Raw genomic sequence first — 18,300 nt, 5'->3', positions numbered from 1 at the left:
CCTCCTCCATTCCTCCAATGTCCACTCTCCTTTCTTTCCTTTTCCATCATTGGAACCTTTAATGACCACTTGCCTTCTTTCCTTCCTCACCCATCAATGGAGACTGTTTTACTATTGTCTGGTGACTATTGACTCTTGTCTTATACTGTAGACGGCCACACCCTCTTGCCTACAACACAAATGCTTTTCAATATGCAACATGGGGCAAAACACATTTGACAGGCATCTTTATTTTACATATTTCTGATTGGCTCCTTTGAAATTTGGCTTTGCCAACATTGGCCCACATCTTGTTCCTACCCCTCCCTTTGTTTCCTCTGCCTTAGGCAGTTGCAGCTTTATGTCTTAACTCCCCAACAGCCAATATTGTTTCACCAAGTGATACACTCTCATTTCAAGTCACAATGAAACAGCATTTTGAGAGCATCTTGCTTCCTTAATGTGATGGATTTGTCCTGTTGAAACAGGATATTGGGGCGGGACATAACGTGGGGAGGGATAAAGTGTAAACCAATGGGATATCAGTTACAGAGAAAAAGGCAGTTTTAACTGATTGGAAGGCCAGAGGGGTGGGATGTTAAGATTTTGATATAAAAAAATACATTCAAATATTTTTTTTGGTATGATAGAATGAGATAAAAAGGCAAAAAAGTAATTTATCTTTTCAGTGTGGCTTTAATACATTTTGATTTATATGCAGAATGGAGGCATTTGACAAACAGGAGTCCTCCTTACACTTGCTGTATGCCACTGCCTGGATTAATGATTTCTTATTGGCACATCCTGAGAGAAATATGACCCCGAATGTTTTATATGCAGTCAAAGATGGACTGGATGGTCATTCACATTGTGTCCCTCCCTGGCCTGCACTGCATTGACAGTCAGATTTGCACACGTTTCTGCTTGGAATTGGCCCTTTATAGTGCTTGGAGAAAATTGTTCGCTTAATTATCATTCAACACACATCCTCAGCTGATCGGAATTGGAGGTTGTGCGGTCAATGTTGTGCTAAGAAGGACATTTGATATCAGATTTAGTCATCCTCTCTGTGCACATCTTATTTAGTGCTGTCATCTGTCAGCTACTCGGTGATACTGCAGGGTTATTACTGAGAAAAACTGAGTTTTGCTTTGACCTGTTATTTTTCCCTTCATGGACAGCTTGACAGGATTTCCAGTGTTTTATTAGTTCAGGCGAAATTATATTTGTGTTAGAGGTGAAGCAAAGAAAGTGTGCTCAGGGTATAAATGGCAATATTAGATATCTTTGGTGGGTGAAACTTGTGTTTTGGCTGAACTAAAGGAAGGAAACCAGTGTGATCTCCTCTCTGTGATACCCCACTCCGTCTAAAGACACACACACACACACACACACAACTGGACACAAACACACACTGAAAACATCAACCCATTCTCTGTCCAACGTCTATTTTGCTAAATTTCCATCAGATTAAAATTCAACCATTGAAAGAGGACCTCAAGTCTGTCAAATGTGGTTTTCTGCCTCAACAATACACCGAAGATTTCCCTTGAAATATCAGTAGAGCAGTTTCATATTTTGCTGCTCATTGCTTCAGGATCATCTGTGTGGGCTTTCTCTTGGATAGGAACCCACAGATATAGATTTCAAAGAACAGGCACATGTGTTGAAGTCAATGGGTAGGCTGGCCTGACATCCGTTACTGGTGTACTTGCAATGGTGGCTGTATCAGCTCTACAAATTAAATGTAGGTAAAATATTTCAGTATGAAAAGTACTGATACAGTCAGATGTCGAGGTATAATATTGTATTGCTATGTTGTCATCCATTACAAAGCTTTTAAAGAATGTTGTCTTAAGGATGTTTCAATGATGATGTTCTTGAAAATACAAGAAAATAGTCATTGGGTGTTTGAGTGTTCTGAAAGGCTTTGAACTTCATCTAGTAATTGATAAATGGCTTTTTACTTTAAGTAAATCATGTTGACACTCAATTGCCATAATATTATTTCAGTTTAATACTGTGGTCAAATAAAACAAACTTTTCTCATCGGTGTAAGAAACATCATACAAATATTTCTTAGCAGTAGAGCTGCTCTGGAGGCAGAAATAATCTCATTGGTTGAGTTCAACCTCAGTGGGCGGAGCCAAAGAACCACAGCTTTTCACAGCGCAAGTTAGCAAACAGCCAAACTTGAATGGCAAAGTTGGAACTCTGGTCAAAATATAAATAAAAAATATAAATGGCAATGACTTATTTATTCATTCATTCATGACCATGGCATTCATGATGTTGGAAGGTCAGCAGGCTAGCTAACTAGCTCATTTAAATAGGCTAGTATGGCTAGTTTGAATTTCAAAAAAGGACAGCTAGGCTAACTAGCTAACCTAGATAACTTATAGTATAGTTAAATTGCATTTTTTTCAGTTAGTAACAAGAGTGCTAGGCTTCATAATATTAGCTTCCTCCTCTCTTACCTCTTGTCTTTTTCACTGGACTTAAGTCTAACGTTACTTAGCTAGAAAAACTGTGGTTCTGTGGCTCCGCCCACTGAAGTTTAACTCAACCAATGAGATTATTTCTGCCTCCAGAGCAGCTCTGCCGCTGAGAAATGTTTGTCTAAATAAAACTCCAATCTGCATTTACAGTATCGCATTACAATACTTTTTTTTTTAAAGATTTATTTTTAGGCATTTTTATGCTTTATTGATAGAGACAGTGTTAGAGAGAGACAGGAAGGTATGGGAGAGAGAGAGGGGAGGACATGCAGCAAATGACCGCGGGCCGCTGCGGGAAGGACTGAGCCTTATGGTACGCGCTCTACTCAGTGAGCCACCGGGGCGCCCACATTACTTAACGCATCAAGGAATATTAAGAATCACAATTTTATTGTATCGTGGCCCAAGTTTCATTGATCATATCGGGAGCTCTCTGGTGATTTCCACCCCTAGCAAACTGTAAACACAAACGACAACTCTGTGCTAATGCCATGCTGTTCAAACCTCCATCCAGAGCAGACTGTTAAATGTCATACCACTGAATGTGTCAGATGCCTGTTTGCTTTTTGAGCACTTTATATGCACGTGTACATACTGAGTATTTTAAAGCTTAATCTGTACAGTGTTATGTTAATATTCATATATACTGTAAATATCATGTATAAATTAACAGTATTTTGTGTGTCCTTGTATTTTGTGATTGGGTGGTATTCATCGCCTCTCTCCTAATACTTGTGAGACACACAATTTTCAGTGTTTCCATAGCCAATGTCTTACAGTGTGTTCCCTATTTAATTTGGATAACTATCACAAATTACTGAAACAAGACGACACTTGAAAATACCAAATCCATTACGCTTGTTGGGTAAGTATTAAGTTCTTTTTTTTCCAGACAAGCCATTATGATTTGTGCTGTTGTAGTGTTGTTTACAGTGTGTATCCATCTAACAGTGTCAGTCTCTTGCAGATCGTCAGTAGCCTTCTGCCACAGTGCCGTTCCTCGTACCCTCCCCAGAGCTGAGAGTTAGAGCCTCCTTAGCTCTTTTCACAGGTAACAGCAGCTTCAGTCCGACCACCTGCTGGTCCCTTCTGCAGCCAAAGTGGTTCAGGATAGATGTTTACCTCTGCAAAATATTTTTTTTTAATTGAAAATTTTTTTTATTTTTTTTTTAAGAAGGCTCATATTTTCAATCTTGGATAAAATAACTGACAACGCATGCTGTATCATTAACCAATGTGTAGCAGCTTCACTCTACATTTTTAATTGATTCAGATGAAAGTGAGTCGACACCAACACAGATTGGAGTTTTAGTTTTACAAAGATTTCACCAGCACAGCTGCTCTGGAGGCAGAAATAATCTCATTGGTTGAGTTAAACCTCAGTGGGCGGAGCCAAAGAACCACAGTTTTTCAGAGCGCATGTTAGCTAACTGGCAACCTTGAATGGCAAAGAAGAAACTCATGTTAGCTAACTGGCAACCTAACGTTACTTAGCCAGAAAAAAGTATTTGGCTCCGCCCACTGAGGTTTAACGCAATGAGATTATTTCTGCCTCCAGAGCAGCTCTGCCTCTGAGAAATGTTCGTAGGTTATAACTAAAACTTCAATCTGTGACCCCAATCCTGCTTTATACAGAGTGTTGGGTGTGTGTGTTTTGTTTGTCTTTGTGTTTTTGTTGCATTTGTGTTTTTTGTGTGTCTGTGTCTGTGTCTGTGTCTGTGTCTGTGTGCTTTTCACAGGGTTCCTTGGTCTATGTATGTGTGTGTGTGTGTGTGTTTTTTTTACCATGACCATACCAGTTTACTCATTCCTATATACTTAGGTCTCAAATCATAGCAAGGCACAATGTCCCCTCTCCTTGCTCTCTCTCTCCCACTGTAGCTTTGTATCGACCCTCTTGGATCACCGACCCCACGCCCGCTCCACAGAAGCCTGCCGTGAGTGCCTCCTCTCTGGCTTCCTCAGTCCCCTCTGGTCCCTCCATCTCCCTGGACTAACGACCTCACTGACCCCCGATCCCTGACCCCTGATCCTGTCAACCCAGGACACTGCCCCCCGCCCCCCCTCTCCCACCTCCCCTCACTGGCTTCTGCAGGGCAAAGCCAGAACAGTACCTCACCAGGAAAGAAAACCCTCCCACAATGCCTCTAGAGGGAGTGCCTGGCTAACTTTCGGGTTGAGATGTGACACTAGCTGCTGCAAGCAAAGCCTCAGTAACTGACGCACAGTAATCACCAGAACTACCTAGCTAGTTATCCATGTATTCATCCAATCATTTATGGTGTTTTGAATTATCAAATCAACCTTTCATGTCATGAAAAGTGGTTATCGTGTGTGTAAGTGTAATTATTGGTTTGAAGAGTCACAAAATGTATGCTTTTCTGAATGTATTACTGTACACTCAATGTGGCGCCATAAGTATGTTATGAACTGACCTTGTGTGTATTTTGAAAAGCATGTACGGCTGTAAACGTTTTTAGCTTCACAGACAATAATGGCGGCATTATTTTCAGTGGCCTGGTTTCCAGCTTGCTCTAATGTAATGCTTCTTCTTCACGGCTTTTCACCAAAGATTATTTTGCCGTTCACACAAAGATCATCTGTATTTGTGCATCTATGTAGCTGCTATGGCAAGCTTCATTTGCAGTTTTAAATTTTAGGCGTTAAGCAGATGTCGTACCCAGAGTGACTTCTGGACCTTCTGGACTCAGCGTTCATAATTCGTATAAGAGATTGAAATCAAACGCTTACAGTATCACACTGGATTCAAGGTGATTCAACATTTAGTCGTAGTTCATCTGTAGCACAATGAGTTTGCTCAAACTGGATTGTGCATTCTGTGGAACTGCTGCTCACACTGCTTGTTTCTATTGCACTTTGTGTGTTTGCAGGAGGATGTTTTCTAACACAACTGTAAAGGCCTTACACACCACTCATCCCTATCTTTTTGACCCTTTCATATTTATTATTTTTCCCGTCTAAAATACACCTTTCCAGTTAAAAAAAACAACAACAACTAATACTATCCCCTGTAGAACAAGCACAAACTCAAACAATGCATTCCAGAAACTGGTTGTGAGTGACTGTTACCATCATATCAAATGCTGCAAGAAGCTGACGGTAGATCCATATTCAAGATATCCTCTGATTTATTTGACAATGCTTGGATCTGAACTTGAACAGTCTACAGTGCAGTGGTGGTTGTAGTAAATCGTGTAGATGAACTGTAGAGGTAGTGGTAACAGTCAAGCAACTCTGTGCTCTTTTGCAGTGAAGTGGGATTTTGTTATCGAACCACTCCAAGTTCCACTCCCATGATTTTTCACTGCATGCAACAGGGAAACAGTGTAAGATATGGCAGCATCACAACACAAATTTAGTCTTGATTCACTTCTAGGATCCACTCAACAAACTGCCAAACATTCAGTGACAACAGTCTTCTCATTAGAGCTTGACGTTTGTGCCCAAACCCAGCAAGACACAACAGGATCTGAGGCTGAGCTGATTATTTTTTTTATGCAATTGCCTGGGTTTGGAAAAATACTGTTTCTAGCAATTTATCATTTGATTTGAGTTGAATCTGGGCTCACAGAAAAACAATTTGAACAGTTTTTCAGGTCGGGCCAGGCACAAAGTTTTGAAGCTCTGATCAATCTCTACTTGTCATAGCTGGCATAAAGCTGATGGTGAGTGGATTTATACGTAAGCTTTACATAATGAGGGGTTATATCTCCTTTCTAGAATTCACTGTACAGTATTATTGAAATGCAAATGATCTGGAAGTGTGTTGTAGTGCAGTCTTCCTTGCATCAGCTCTAAAACAAGAGCATATGGCATGAATCACAATGGCACTTCGTTTCTGTGGATATTGATAAGAGGCATTTACAGCTAGTCTGTATATTAGCAAGGGGCAGTCAGAAATCAGGATGAAATGTGTTGATGTAACTGAGTCTCAACTGTGAAAGGTAATTATTTCTTTGCACAATTTCATATCACTATGCTGAACTGGCAGCAGATTGTATATATTGGTGATTTACACAATACAAAATAACACTGAAGAAGAGAAACACCAATCAGCAATATTATATATTATTTGTTTCAGCCATTTTTGTTTTCTAAGAGCCTGCCTTTCAAATTAAAAATAAACGAACCCTTGTCAATAGGGAAATTATGTTATGTGTTTGTTTTCTCCACCACCTCAATGCTTTCCTTCAGTTCAGACATTAAAAGCCAGTCCAAACATTCGGTGGGATTATTTGGAAATATTATTTTAGGAGTATTAAAATACAGAAATAAATCAAAAAGTTCAACCTAACTTTTTCTTAATTAAAAAGAAACTACAAAATAATTAGTTTCTGAAAAGCCTATAATTTGTATTCAGTATGGATAAGATTTAAAATGAGGTTAAGTAGCCTACAATATTTAAGACAAAACATAGCCTACAGTAAAAGTAAAATTACCAACACAAAAACACAAAAAGCAACTCAATTACAGAAAGGAAAGTAAATGTAATTTGCTACTACTTGCCTTGCTCATGTAAACAGTTAAACATTAAAAGCAGGTCAAAGTGCCATTATTTGCAAAGATTACCTTCAGAATATCAACATTGTGTGAATATGCCTGTTTATTGGTTTGTCCCTCCTCCAATGGGCGTGTGGGGATTTAAATAGTGGGCGGTGCTTCTCAAACAACTTAATTGTTAATGGTGAAGGTGGCTGGCTCACCGCACCGAGTTGCTGAACAGCAGAAAATTGCCCCAAAAGCACTTTTCCGTCTCTGGACCAACTCCTCTCCCCGTCAGAGAGACTACAGGCTCCGGTGTAAGTGAGGCTGCTTTCTCGCCATGTTTGACCTGAAGAAGCGGAATAGTTTGACTCTGAGCTCCGGCTCCCACGAGACGGAGGAGTTCAGACGAGTGGCGCTGAGGCGGAAGGTGAAAGGTGCGGACGGCCACGCCTCACACACAGGTGAGATAACCTTTATTTTGGAGGAGGTCTGTGCTAATGGTCGACTTAACGTTTTGTAGAGTTTATGTTAGGCCTTGGGTTTAAGAGCGCATACGCTAAATGTACAAAATGTTAGGGAGATCTTCCTGATATTGAGTTGCAGCCCCTTTTTGCACAATCCACATCTCAATTGTCTCAAATCTCATCTGTTTCTCTTTATCTGCATCTCCTCCTTTGTGATTGGTTTAGATTTAATAAGGGAAATCAGTAAGGGATAATGGCTTTTACCTGGATTCATCAGTGTGCTTCATTAAAAAGAACAAGTGTCCTAATATTTTGAATTTCTTTGAATTTCACCAAACAAGATCTTGAAAGTCACTGAAAAGTCCTCAAAGTTGATGTCCAAGTGAGTGTGGAAATCTTGTATACAGGCACAAGAGGCCACATTATTACACATGCAAATCAAGAAATATAATTTCAGTGGGGATACATTAGTCCCTGGTTCTTTTACTCTTGAGTTTAGTCAAGTCAAATTTATTTGTGTAGCCCTTAATCACAGTTACAGTCTCAAACGGCTTCACAACACCCACATTATGAAATGATAAAAGAAAACAACAACCCCCCCAACCTTAGACGCTCAATGAGAACAAGTTTGGGGGGGGGGGGGGGGGGGGGGGGGATGGAAGAAACCATGGGAATTTAGGCCCTCTAAAGCAGTGGTTCCCAAAGTGGGGTCCGGGACCACCAGGAGTCCTTGAGGAGGCTCTAGGGGGGCCCCAACAAAATGAAGAATAGTTTAATTTCACTTTTATTTAATTCCCTAGAAGTTATCATAACAAGTGTTTTAGTCAAAGTTTCACTAAACCCACTGCTGTTATCTCCCCACCTAACATGAAAAGAGGGTTAGGGCTTATTAAATGTGGGTCTGTGATCTGTTGTGTATCTATTTGGGTGTTTGACATGAAAGAAGTTGGGGAACCCCTGCTCTAAAGCATCACCCAGAGCACATCAGCCCCTAAGAGGTGATCAGGGCCATCAGCCTTCCTCACCACACACCTCTCAAAGATTTCACTGATTTGTGTACGGCTTAACACCAGTAGCCTTAAATGCTATTTTAACTAAGCTCCCCACTCTGTTTCTATTGTACAGGCTCAAATGATGATAATAATGCTTTTGTATGTAGCCCACTTGGTGCACGTACGTTTTGAATGTCAGTAGTGTGTTTATTTCTTTCTTTTTTTTTTTTTTTTCATGAAGCAGTAGTCTTAGCTTGTTGGATTACTGGAGTGAAATCTCTTTCCCCTGATTCAGCCTGGACTTTGAGACCGGCGTTTGTAACCCCACACACAAAGACTTTCTGTTCCCCACGGAGGCATTTTACTTCACTGGAGAAGTATCGGTCTCTCTTGCTCCAATGGTACTGTTGGATTCAACACTGCTGTCCATTAATACAAGCAATATAATGGAAATTATTCTTTGGCTTGGTGTACAGTTTATTGAAACATGCAACAGTGAAGCATACTTAATGAAAGAAAATGTGTGATGCATTTAAGGGACAGAATGTCAAAATGTAGATGAAAAGTACAGACATATATCTAAAGTGTTGTGTGCCAGATTATTATGAAATCGCAGTGCTTTTAATTCTGTTCCTACTCAGTCTGCATGTCCCATTGAACCAATATTTGTCTAATGAATCATTCTGTTTGCTTTGATTGATAAAGCTGAGCTGTAGAAATGAATTACCCCTCCCTAATTAGCTTTGCAAGAGGGATGTGAAAACTTTGACATGTGAAAACTGCACGGTGCACATCTTGTAATTCCATGTTCAGGAACGACACCAACACCGACAGATTAGACCAGGAGAGGATTTAAAGAAGCAGGACTGCCCTGCTGAATTATATTTAGTTATCAGAACTTCTCAAGTGTTGTTTATAAAGAGGCTAGCTATTGGTATGTCTACATGATATCCACTGGATCCAGTAACAGTCTTTTTTTTTTGTGTGCAAAACTTAAGAATTGTAATGTTTCAGTTATCTGGCTAACTGGATGATCTTCATATACCTGCAAAAATTGAAATTGGTCTTGACTGCCAATGACGCATCATCTTCCCCATCCCTAATCCTGACCTATACTGTGAAAATATGAGCCTTAATTATTTCTAATCTAGAGGCATCTTCATCCAACCTTTTTACAGACTCTACAGTCTGCTGTTGATGATATGATGTCCATGATGATATTTGGGCCTTTCGTGCCATGTGCAGGTCTACTTTAGTACTACAGTGTGGTTATTAAATTACATCTTTGCTCGGTGTGGCTGTTCACAACGGTTCATCATCCTGATTCTTGACCAACAGATAGTCAAGGATAATAATGATAATAATAATAATAATAATAATAATAATAATAATAATAATAACCTTTATTTGTATAGCACCTTTCATACACAACATGCAGCTCAAAGTGTTTTACATCAATAGAAGGCAGATAAAAGACAGATAAAAAGATAAAATTCATATAAAAGAACAAGCAAAATGCATTGCATTATAAGAATCAAATCAAGTAAAATAGAAAGATAAAAGATCACAACAAATACTCCCACTTTTAGATGCACATTGTGAGTGAACCCATATGTTTTTCTTTAATTTTCTTATCCCCTGTCCTTCCTGATTCTACTCTTGATCTGATATTTACGTCGGATCTCACTGCCTAAGGTAGATGAGAATCATAGATTCTCCTCTTGGTCAAAGTTTCAGTAGACAATAAGTTTCACTAGAATTTCACTAGAAAAGGATGACAGGTTTTACTTTCAACTTCTAGGGTAGAGGCTTTTGAATAATTCAGAATGCTGCTGACATGTAGTTCTTTAACTTGCATCTCTCTCTCTCTCTTTGTGTCTCTCTCTTAAGATTTTGTGCCTTACCCAGAAGTCAAAGGCATGCTGTATGTCTGCTGTCTAGAAGCTGCTAATTGGTAGTGACAGTACTCTATTAATTCAAATAGACAAGTCTTGAATGCAGCCTTTGAGGTGCTACTAAAGTGGATTGTGATTTTTGATTTGTTTTTTTAATCTCTCTTGTCCAGCAAGATAACAGAACTTGTAGGCCTGGCAAAGGTTAGACTTAGAGATAGCGTGGAGAAAAGACAGAAGTGAGAAAGCAGAAGTATCGGGCTATTGAGAAAGTAGGCTTTAGCCTTCTGCACATGACCAACATAACTTTGTCACTCTTCAGCATAAGTAAGCCGGTAATGTCTGCTTTCTCCTCCAAGTATTGGATAATCTTAAATAATCTCAGGAAGGATTTCAGGTAAGAAAAGAACTGGTTACACAACTTGAAAATAATAAGTTGTCAGGTGCCAGGATGTCCATACCTCTGTTTTTTACAGTCTATGGTAATACAAAATGACAGACTATTTAGAGAAATTTCCAAGAATAATGGAGCAGCATTGAATACTGTGATGTGAATTCTGTGCTTATGTTTTGTGGCATTATCTCAACCACACTCAGATTTTTTCTATTGGTTTTGTTTAACTAGTCAAAAAGAAACCATGAAACCAAAACCAAAATGATCTGTGGGGCTGTTGGACAAAAATGCATCCTTACCTGGATCACTGTACATTGACTGTAGTTACTGACCAGCCATTAAGAGTTGGTTGTTTTGTTTTGTTTTTTAAGAGATTTTTCTAACTGCTGATCCTATACTTGAATGTGTATACATGCATAGAGGTAGATATACATTTTTTTCTCAACATTTTCCTAGCAGACAGGGCAATATTCGGGCAGATGTCTGACCATCCATGCTAAACTCATGCTCAACACATTGGTGATGCTATGTGCAATATGGTCATGAGTTTTCTGCATGTGTACATGTAACATATTTGTCAGCCACAGTTGAATGCTCAGAAAAGGAACAAGACCTCTGAATCACACCCGCTAAATGGTTGCAGTTTAAGAAGTGGTGCATGTGGTTTCCCTCTTCAGCAAAACAGGTTACTCAGAAATGTGATATTCCATGTACATGTAGCATAGATGATGGGACTCACTAAATCACTTTTACTGTGTGTGTGTTTCTTCCAGTAGTGAGCAGTGGTGTGTGTGGCTCGTACAGCTGTGGTCGTGCCGTGTGTGGGTCAGGGCCGAGCTCCACAGTAAATGGAGAGGGAACCAATGAACGAAGCCCAGCCAAGAGATCTCCTTTCAAACCACAAGGTCGGCAGTCCCTTTTTGCCTGAAGTCCAATCAGTACATAAAACAATCCAGACAATAATTACTACTCATGCTAATTGTATTATATAGTGTAGCGTGGTGTAGGCCTAGATGGAAACGTCAACTTAGATTCAAACCATAAGCCAAACACTGTTGTATAGCATGGTTGTTTAATTTTACCATCACATGTTGCACAGCATTATGTGTCTTTTTTAATCTTTAGTGTAAACATTTTTCAACTAAAACCAAAAACAGTAAAACTCTAACTCTTTGGAGGTACAGTATCCACACCATAACACATTCATGTCAATTACTCAATTTCACTTCTGTTCCAGTCATGTTTATTGAAATATCCTCCTGGATCATATTTCTCCTGGGCCAACTTGCATTATTATTTGTGCTAAATGAAGATCCCACTTATGGCATGTGGAGAAGCACAGCATGTCTTCACTTAACATGTTAGTCTATGGTCTATACTTGCAATACATTGCATGGACTGTTATAAATTACCCAACCACACTCTTATTTATCCTCTTGCAGTGCCTCCTAAACCAGCTCACCTCCAAAGCCCTGTGAAGGCAGGACAAGATCAAGTCCACAGTCCCATTAGAGGAGAACCACTAATCGGACCAGTTAATGGCACAGCGGCAGCCCGGAGTCCTAACAGGGAAGGGATAGGAGCCAAGAGTACAGGCAATGGAGTATCTGTTTCCCACATCAGCCCAGGAAGGAACTGTCTAGGGTCCCCTAGACCTGTTATTGGAAGGGCAGGAGGGAGCGGTTTTGTGAATGGAGTATCTGGAACCTATGTCAGCCCTGCAAGAAATGGTCAGGGGACTCCTAGTCCAGCAGGCAGTCCAGTTTTAGGAACCCCCGGTCCAGCCAAAAGGGGCATTCAGAGTTGTAGCCCATTCAGGGAAGGAGGGCACAGCCCTGCTAAGTTGTCCCCAAGAAAACACAGCCCTCTCAGAGGAAGGCTGCGGACCCCCAGCCCTGTTCAGGGAAGAACGGGGACCTACAGCCCAGCCAAGAGCTCCAAATCCTGGCTTGGACAACACAAAAAACCTGATGCCAAAATGGAAGGACAGGAGAGAAGGGCTGGGAAATCTTACAGTGTGCCTGAGTTGATCATTCACTTGGAAAAGAGCAGGTTGGTTTTTTCATGTTGTTCCACTTCTGCACCATGAGTACTCTCATAACTCTCTGTAACATGCATAAAACATACTCATTCTACAGGACCACCCTATATTTAAAAACAATTTATGAATGCTATGAATGACTACTTGTTTTTACAATGACCAATACACTTTGTTTTCCCAGCCCTTCCATTGAACCTGAGCGTTCTCCACTGAAACCACTGCCATCAGTCAACTGCAGTGTGTCTACCATGAGTATCAAAGCACCGGCTAGTCATAGAATCAATCATACCACAAACGGAGCAGTGGCTCATCTAATGAGCAATGGCAAAGGGCATTCCCCAGGCCATATTAATGGCATAGTGCTGGGAAGAGAGTGTGCAGCTGTAAATGGGAAGGGAGTAAGTGATAGAGGAAAAGAAGAGAGATCCACGGGATTTGAGTCCTTGTCATCCTCCCACTGGAATGAGACGACTCCAGAGGACGGGAGGATTCAGAAGGGGTCTAAAAGTGAGGAGGAGAAGAGGAAGGAGAGAGGAGGAGGAGAGGACGAGGAGAGCATAGAGCAGAAACTTTTCAAGATAGCCAATGAGCTGCTGCAGTCAGAGAGGGCCTACGTGGCTCGTCTCCACCTGCTAGACCAGGTCAGTGTTGTTGGCTTTGGGCTTGATGGGATGAAATGAGCATCAGATGTTGATTTAATGTCACATTTTGAAAGTTGCCTGTATCCAGAGCAGCTCCGTGTCATATTTAAAGGTTATCAAAATACATACTGTATATTGTCAATAGACAACAGTTGCACAGTGCATCAACTATCATCAATTACTGTAGGGAGATCTATCATACATTCCACATAATTGTAAATTTCTTGCTCCCAGCAACACTTTGCAGCTGTCTACTCGGGCATCTTTCTAATCAATTAGAAAAGGTTTTACCTGATATTATAGCAGAGGAGCAGATGGGATTTAATTTGGCAGTGTCACTATCAGTCAGTATCGGAAAGCTTTTCAAGATTCTCCATTCATCTCCATCACCAGCCCCCACCAATGCACTTGATGCTAAAAAAAATCAAAAATTCAATTGATAAAATTGAATTGAGCTACTTGTTCTCATTTCTGAAAAGATGTGGATTCGGAGACAAGTATGTTTCTTGGATTCAACGACTATATGCCTCCCTCCTAGCCTGTGTCTGTACCAACAGCTTCAGGTCAGCATACTTGTCACTGATGCATAGCGCATGGCAAGGATGCCCCCTGTTCCCCTTCCAGTTTGCCATTGCAGTCAACGTTTTTTCCATGACTTTGAAACTATCATCAACTTCTAGAGGCATAGAATGGGAAGGAATTGCTATTGTGCCAAATAAACTTTCCTTCCTTGAAAATGACAGCACGTTACTTAGGTAGAAGCTGAATAACCGAAAAACATGATCATCATATCCTGTTTCTTGAACCCCAAAAACAGGTGTTCTGCTTACGTCTAACGGAAGAGTCTGGTCGAGGCTCATTTCCTCCGGAGGTGGTGAGGAACATCTTCTCCAACATTTCCTCCATCCACTCCTTCCACAGCCAGTTCCTGCTACCTGACCTGGAAAACTGCATAGGCCATTGGTGGGTGTTCATATCACAAACATAAACAACATTCAGCACCTAAACAATCCTAACAGTATGCACTATCTGTGCTTACTGTGCTATTATTCACTATATGAAAATCAACGTGCAATGTGCCAATTTAAACTGCAGTTAGTGTTCAGTATCGTCCTTTGATTTGGACCTTCTTAGGTAATTTGGCCTCCTGCTCTGCTCGTTTCTTGATGATGTTGAAAGATAATTTTGCTGTTGAGTTTGCCTCCATTTCTGTCTGTTTCCAACACAGAGTATGACATAAATGAATGGGCACCATGTAAATAAAGCAGATTGCATTGGGAAAGGATGTGGTATACATAGATTGAAGTGTTGCTTCCTTTTACAATCCAGCTTCACCATACTTACTCTGTACACGGTAATGTTCATTGCAGTACATGTATGGTACATATAGTATGTCGTCATTGTATTGGGAAAGAATGTGGTAATAACCTGGGCATACATAGAATTAAGTATTGCTTCCTTATACAGTCCAGTTTCAGCTTTCTTACTGAGTAAATTGTTTGCTTAGTACCTTTGCAGAACATACATCTAATAAGCCATATATATTGGCCTTAAATGAAATGGAAAGGAAATAACAGATTATAAAGGTTGGTCTGGTAAGAACCTGATAACTCCATGGGGAACAAAAACTTCTTTTTGAGGAAAGTGTAGCCTGATTGCTTAGAAATTAAGCTGTTAAACTCGTTACCACCTGAAAACTGTGATAACTACAATGCATTTACTAACTGAATAGTAATACCAGAGGTGTTATAAGTAATGCAGCTGTGGGTTTAACATACTTGGTTATTGCTGTAATTACTTGGTAACTTACTATTTCATGTATTTACCTGTTAAATACCAATTACTTAGTAGGGTGACTGTCAAAGGAAGTTACCAAGAATTATCAGCAATATTAATGCATGGTAGATGCAGAAGAAATATATCTTGGGAGACTAGACGTTGTCTACTGCTGTCTATCTATCTGCCTGAAAGTGGAAAGAGGGTAAAGACCAAAGGATTCTAATTCAAATGAACTTTAAATATTTACAGCCGGGCTGGCAGTGTTTTCAGTCCAAGCTGGTTAGCATGATTTGACCCTTGACCTTTCCATTGCCGCCAACCCTAGGTGTGAGAAACCAGGCTTGGGTAATGTCATGCTGCAGCACGCCCCCTTCCTGAGGATGTATGCCGACTATATTAGGAACTTTGACCAGGCCATGGAGCTGGTGAGGACCTGGACAGAGCGCTCTGCTGCCTTTAGAAACATCATCCAGGACATACAGGTATTACTGTCCAGGTATACATTTACTTAAGATATAAAGCAGTGTCCAGTTAGTGAGGGCGTCTGGGGTCCGATACCAATATCCCAAAGAGCACCGCTCAGATTTTGGTTTTCAAATCGCATTTGTATAAACTAGTGCAGTGCCCGTTCGCCCCGCTGCTGCACAGAGCGCTGTTTGCTTGTTTATTCAAAGTTTATTAATATTGAACGTGTCGCGTGTCCAAATTGCACCAAATCCGACACTGCACTTCCTTGGGTCCCCAGCAGTACACCCGCCAAGTGTGAAGTAGATCGGACGAACGGTTCTCGAGATATGCGAAGGACACACACACACACACACACACACACACACATACATACATACATACATACATACATACATACATACATACATACATACATACATACATACATACATACATACATACATACATACATACATACAGACAGACAGACAGAGATTCCTTGCTTTATAGTTTGATGTGCTACAATGGTTATTGGACTAATAAAATTTGTTGTTGCTTGACAAATATCACCCATAAGTGTATCTAAAACTGAACAGAATTCTGTAATATGTTTAACATCATATAGGCCTACTAAGCTTTGTGTAGAACTTTTACTTTTTACTGCTGCTTTTAATCAGGGCATCATCTGAGGGAAATACCAATTTATATCTGTGAATGGCCAAAATTGGCCGAAATTTGGGTGTATGGGAGCGACGGGCATGGGTGGGATGGAACCGAGACCATCCAGGTGATGCAACATGCGGCTCAAAAAAGTAATCCATTGCCATTGTAACCAGTAATGTTAGTGTTAAAATTACCATAAAACAAGAATCTATGTTGAGTTTTCGTATTAGGTTTCTCATTATAGATATGCAACTGGGCACAGATCAATAACAAAGCACTTACTGTATTCCTCTGCAACTACAATACAGAGGTTTGAGTGGGACTGATGGTGTTGTCCTTTAGAGTCAGGAGGTGTGTGGCAGCCTGACCCTGCAGCACCACATGTTGGAGCCGGTCCAGAGGGTTCCTCGCTATGAGATGCTGCTGAGGGATTACCTGAAGAAACTGCCTGAGGATAACCCAGACTACAGCCTTGCTGACAGTTAGTTGGACACTCAATATCCAGGAATTAATGTGTTAATCAAGAATACCACCTTAGAGAGCTAAAGATGGACAACCAGTGTCCCTGTGTTATTTGACTCGCTTTCTCAAAGACTATAGCTGAAAACACCATATTATTGACATCTTCATCATGTGCACTATCAATATGTTTGTTCAATATGCTTGTTCTTAGCTTAGTCTACCAAAATGCATGGTTTTAGTTTGTCTGTCAGGTGTTTATAGTCTCTCTTTCCCTCTTTAAAGTGCCTGCCTGTCTCTGAAAGCTCATTTTGTTGGTGATAAGCAGTAAGAGTTTCTTCCTTTTGTCTCCTCCCACAGAATCCTTGCAGACCATTTCCATGGCAGCCATCCACTCAAACAGTGCCATACACAAAGCTGTACGTTGCCTTAATGAACATACTAGATGATCTTTATATTGTTGCTGTCGGGTGAAAACCTTGCATCTCCAAAATGGCAACTTTTCGTGAACTAAAAAAACAGCCTTGTTTTTAGCTTGACAACAAAAGAACAAAATTGGGGTTAAAAGGTTTTCACATGACAACAACAATATACTGTTAAATCACTATATAAAGTGCATATTGTGGGCAAAGCTGCATGCTACCATCTTGTTGCTAAGTCAGATAATTTACATGTGTAATAATATTTCCTCACTAACTGTGTTACACTGTACAAATACATTCTAATTAATACCCTGGTTTTCAACCATTCAGCTATTGCTTTTTTTTTTTGCTTTTTTTTTTTTAAAGGATTATTTCATTGAGGATGCCACAAATGCACAATTATGACTAAACTGATAATCGAATTACGTTGCTTTAATTAGGTTTGTTAGTCTTAATGATTTGCAGAACAAAATTATTTTACTAAACCTTATACATCTTATATCAGCATCTTGACTGTTTCAAACTACAGCAGAAATTCTGAATGAAATGAAATCATCTGGCAGTATTTTACGATTACTAATTTTGGAAACTAATATCGCGATATTCAATCAGAAATGACTAATCGTGCTGCCCTAGTGGATGCTGCTATTCTTGTTCCATTTGGAGAGTTTATAGTTTTCTATTTATTTTTCATTGCCTGTAGGAGAGCCTGAAGCGGCTGCTGGAGATCTATGAGATGGTCGGGGAGGAGGAGGTGGTCAATCCGGCCAATGAGTTCCTGAGGGAAGGTCGGCTCCTCAAGCTTGCTGCCAGGAACACGTCCGCCATGGAGAGACACCTCTTCCTGGTCAGACCACTGATCATAGATAAAGATATCGATGCAGCCTCCGTTGTTTGTTCCTAAAGCACGGCTTGATGACTGTTTTCATTACTACTTGCATGTTCTTACAGTCATTCTGTTGTTGCTTGTGCCTGCTACATCTATCGCATTTTTTGAGATAATGAAGTGTAAACCCCAAAAAATAATCTAATATTTACCTCATTAATTTGAGCTTTGACTTGCATTAGTGTGTGTTGGGTGTGGCCACTACTGCAACATTCCTTAACTGAGTCTTAGCTACAA

General features: G+C 40.2%; 1 protein-coding gene across 2 annotated transcripts in view; it reads left to right on the top strand.

Annotated features, from left to right (window-relative positions):
• The first annotated feature begins 7,320 nt into the window (after positions 1-7,320).
• Positions 7,321-18,300, top strand: part of LOC139913918 (FYVE, RhoGEF and PH domain-containing protein 4-like) — a 44,546-nt gene continuing 33,566 nt past the window's right edge. For both annotated transcript variants that reach the window (XM_078281974.1, XM_078281973.1), the window contains exons 1-9: positions 7,321-7,444; positions 11,499-11,630; positions 12,168-12,777; positions 12,948-13,407; positions 14,225-14,370; positions 15,512-15,668; positions 16,639-16,777; positions 17,116-17,174; positions 17,881-18,024. In XM_078281974.1, the coding sequence (XP_078138100.1) occupies positions 7,321-7,444; positions 11,499-11,630; positions 12,168-12,777; positions 12,948-13,407; positions 14,225-14,370; positions 15,512-15,668; positions 16,639-16,777; positions 17,116-17,174; positions 17,881-18,024 (1,971 nt within the window). The remainder of the gene's footprint in view (positions 7,445-11,498; positions 11,631-12,167; positions 12,778-12,947; positions 13,408-14,224; positions 14,371-15,511; positions 15,669-16,638; positions 16,778-17,115; positions 17,175-17,880; positions 18,025-18,300) is intronic.

Source organism: Centroberyx gerrardi, chromosome 24 (assembly GCF_048128805.1).
Source record: "Centroberyx gerrardi isolate f3 chromosome 24, fCenGer3.hap1.cur.20231027, whole genome shotgun sequence".
NCBI lineage: Eukaryota > Metazoa > Chordata > Actinopteri > Beryciformes > Berycidae > Centroberyx > Centroberyx gerrardi.
This window is presented reverse-complemented; position numbering and strand designations above follow the sequence as displayed.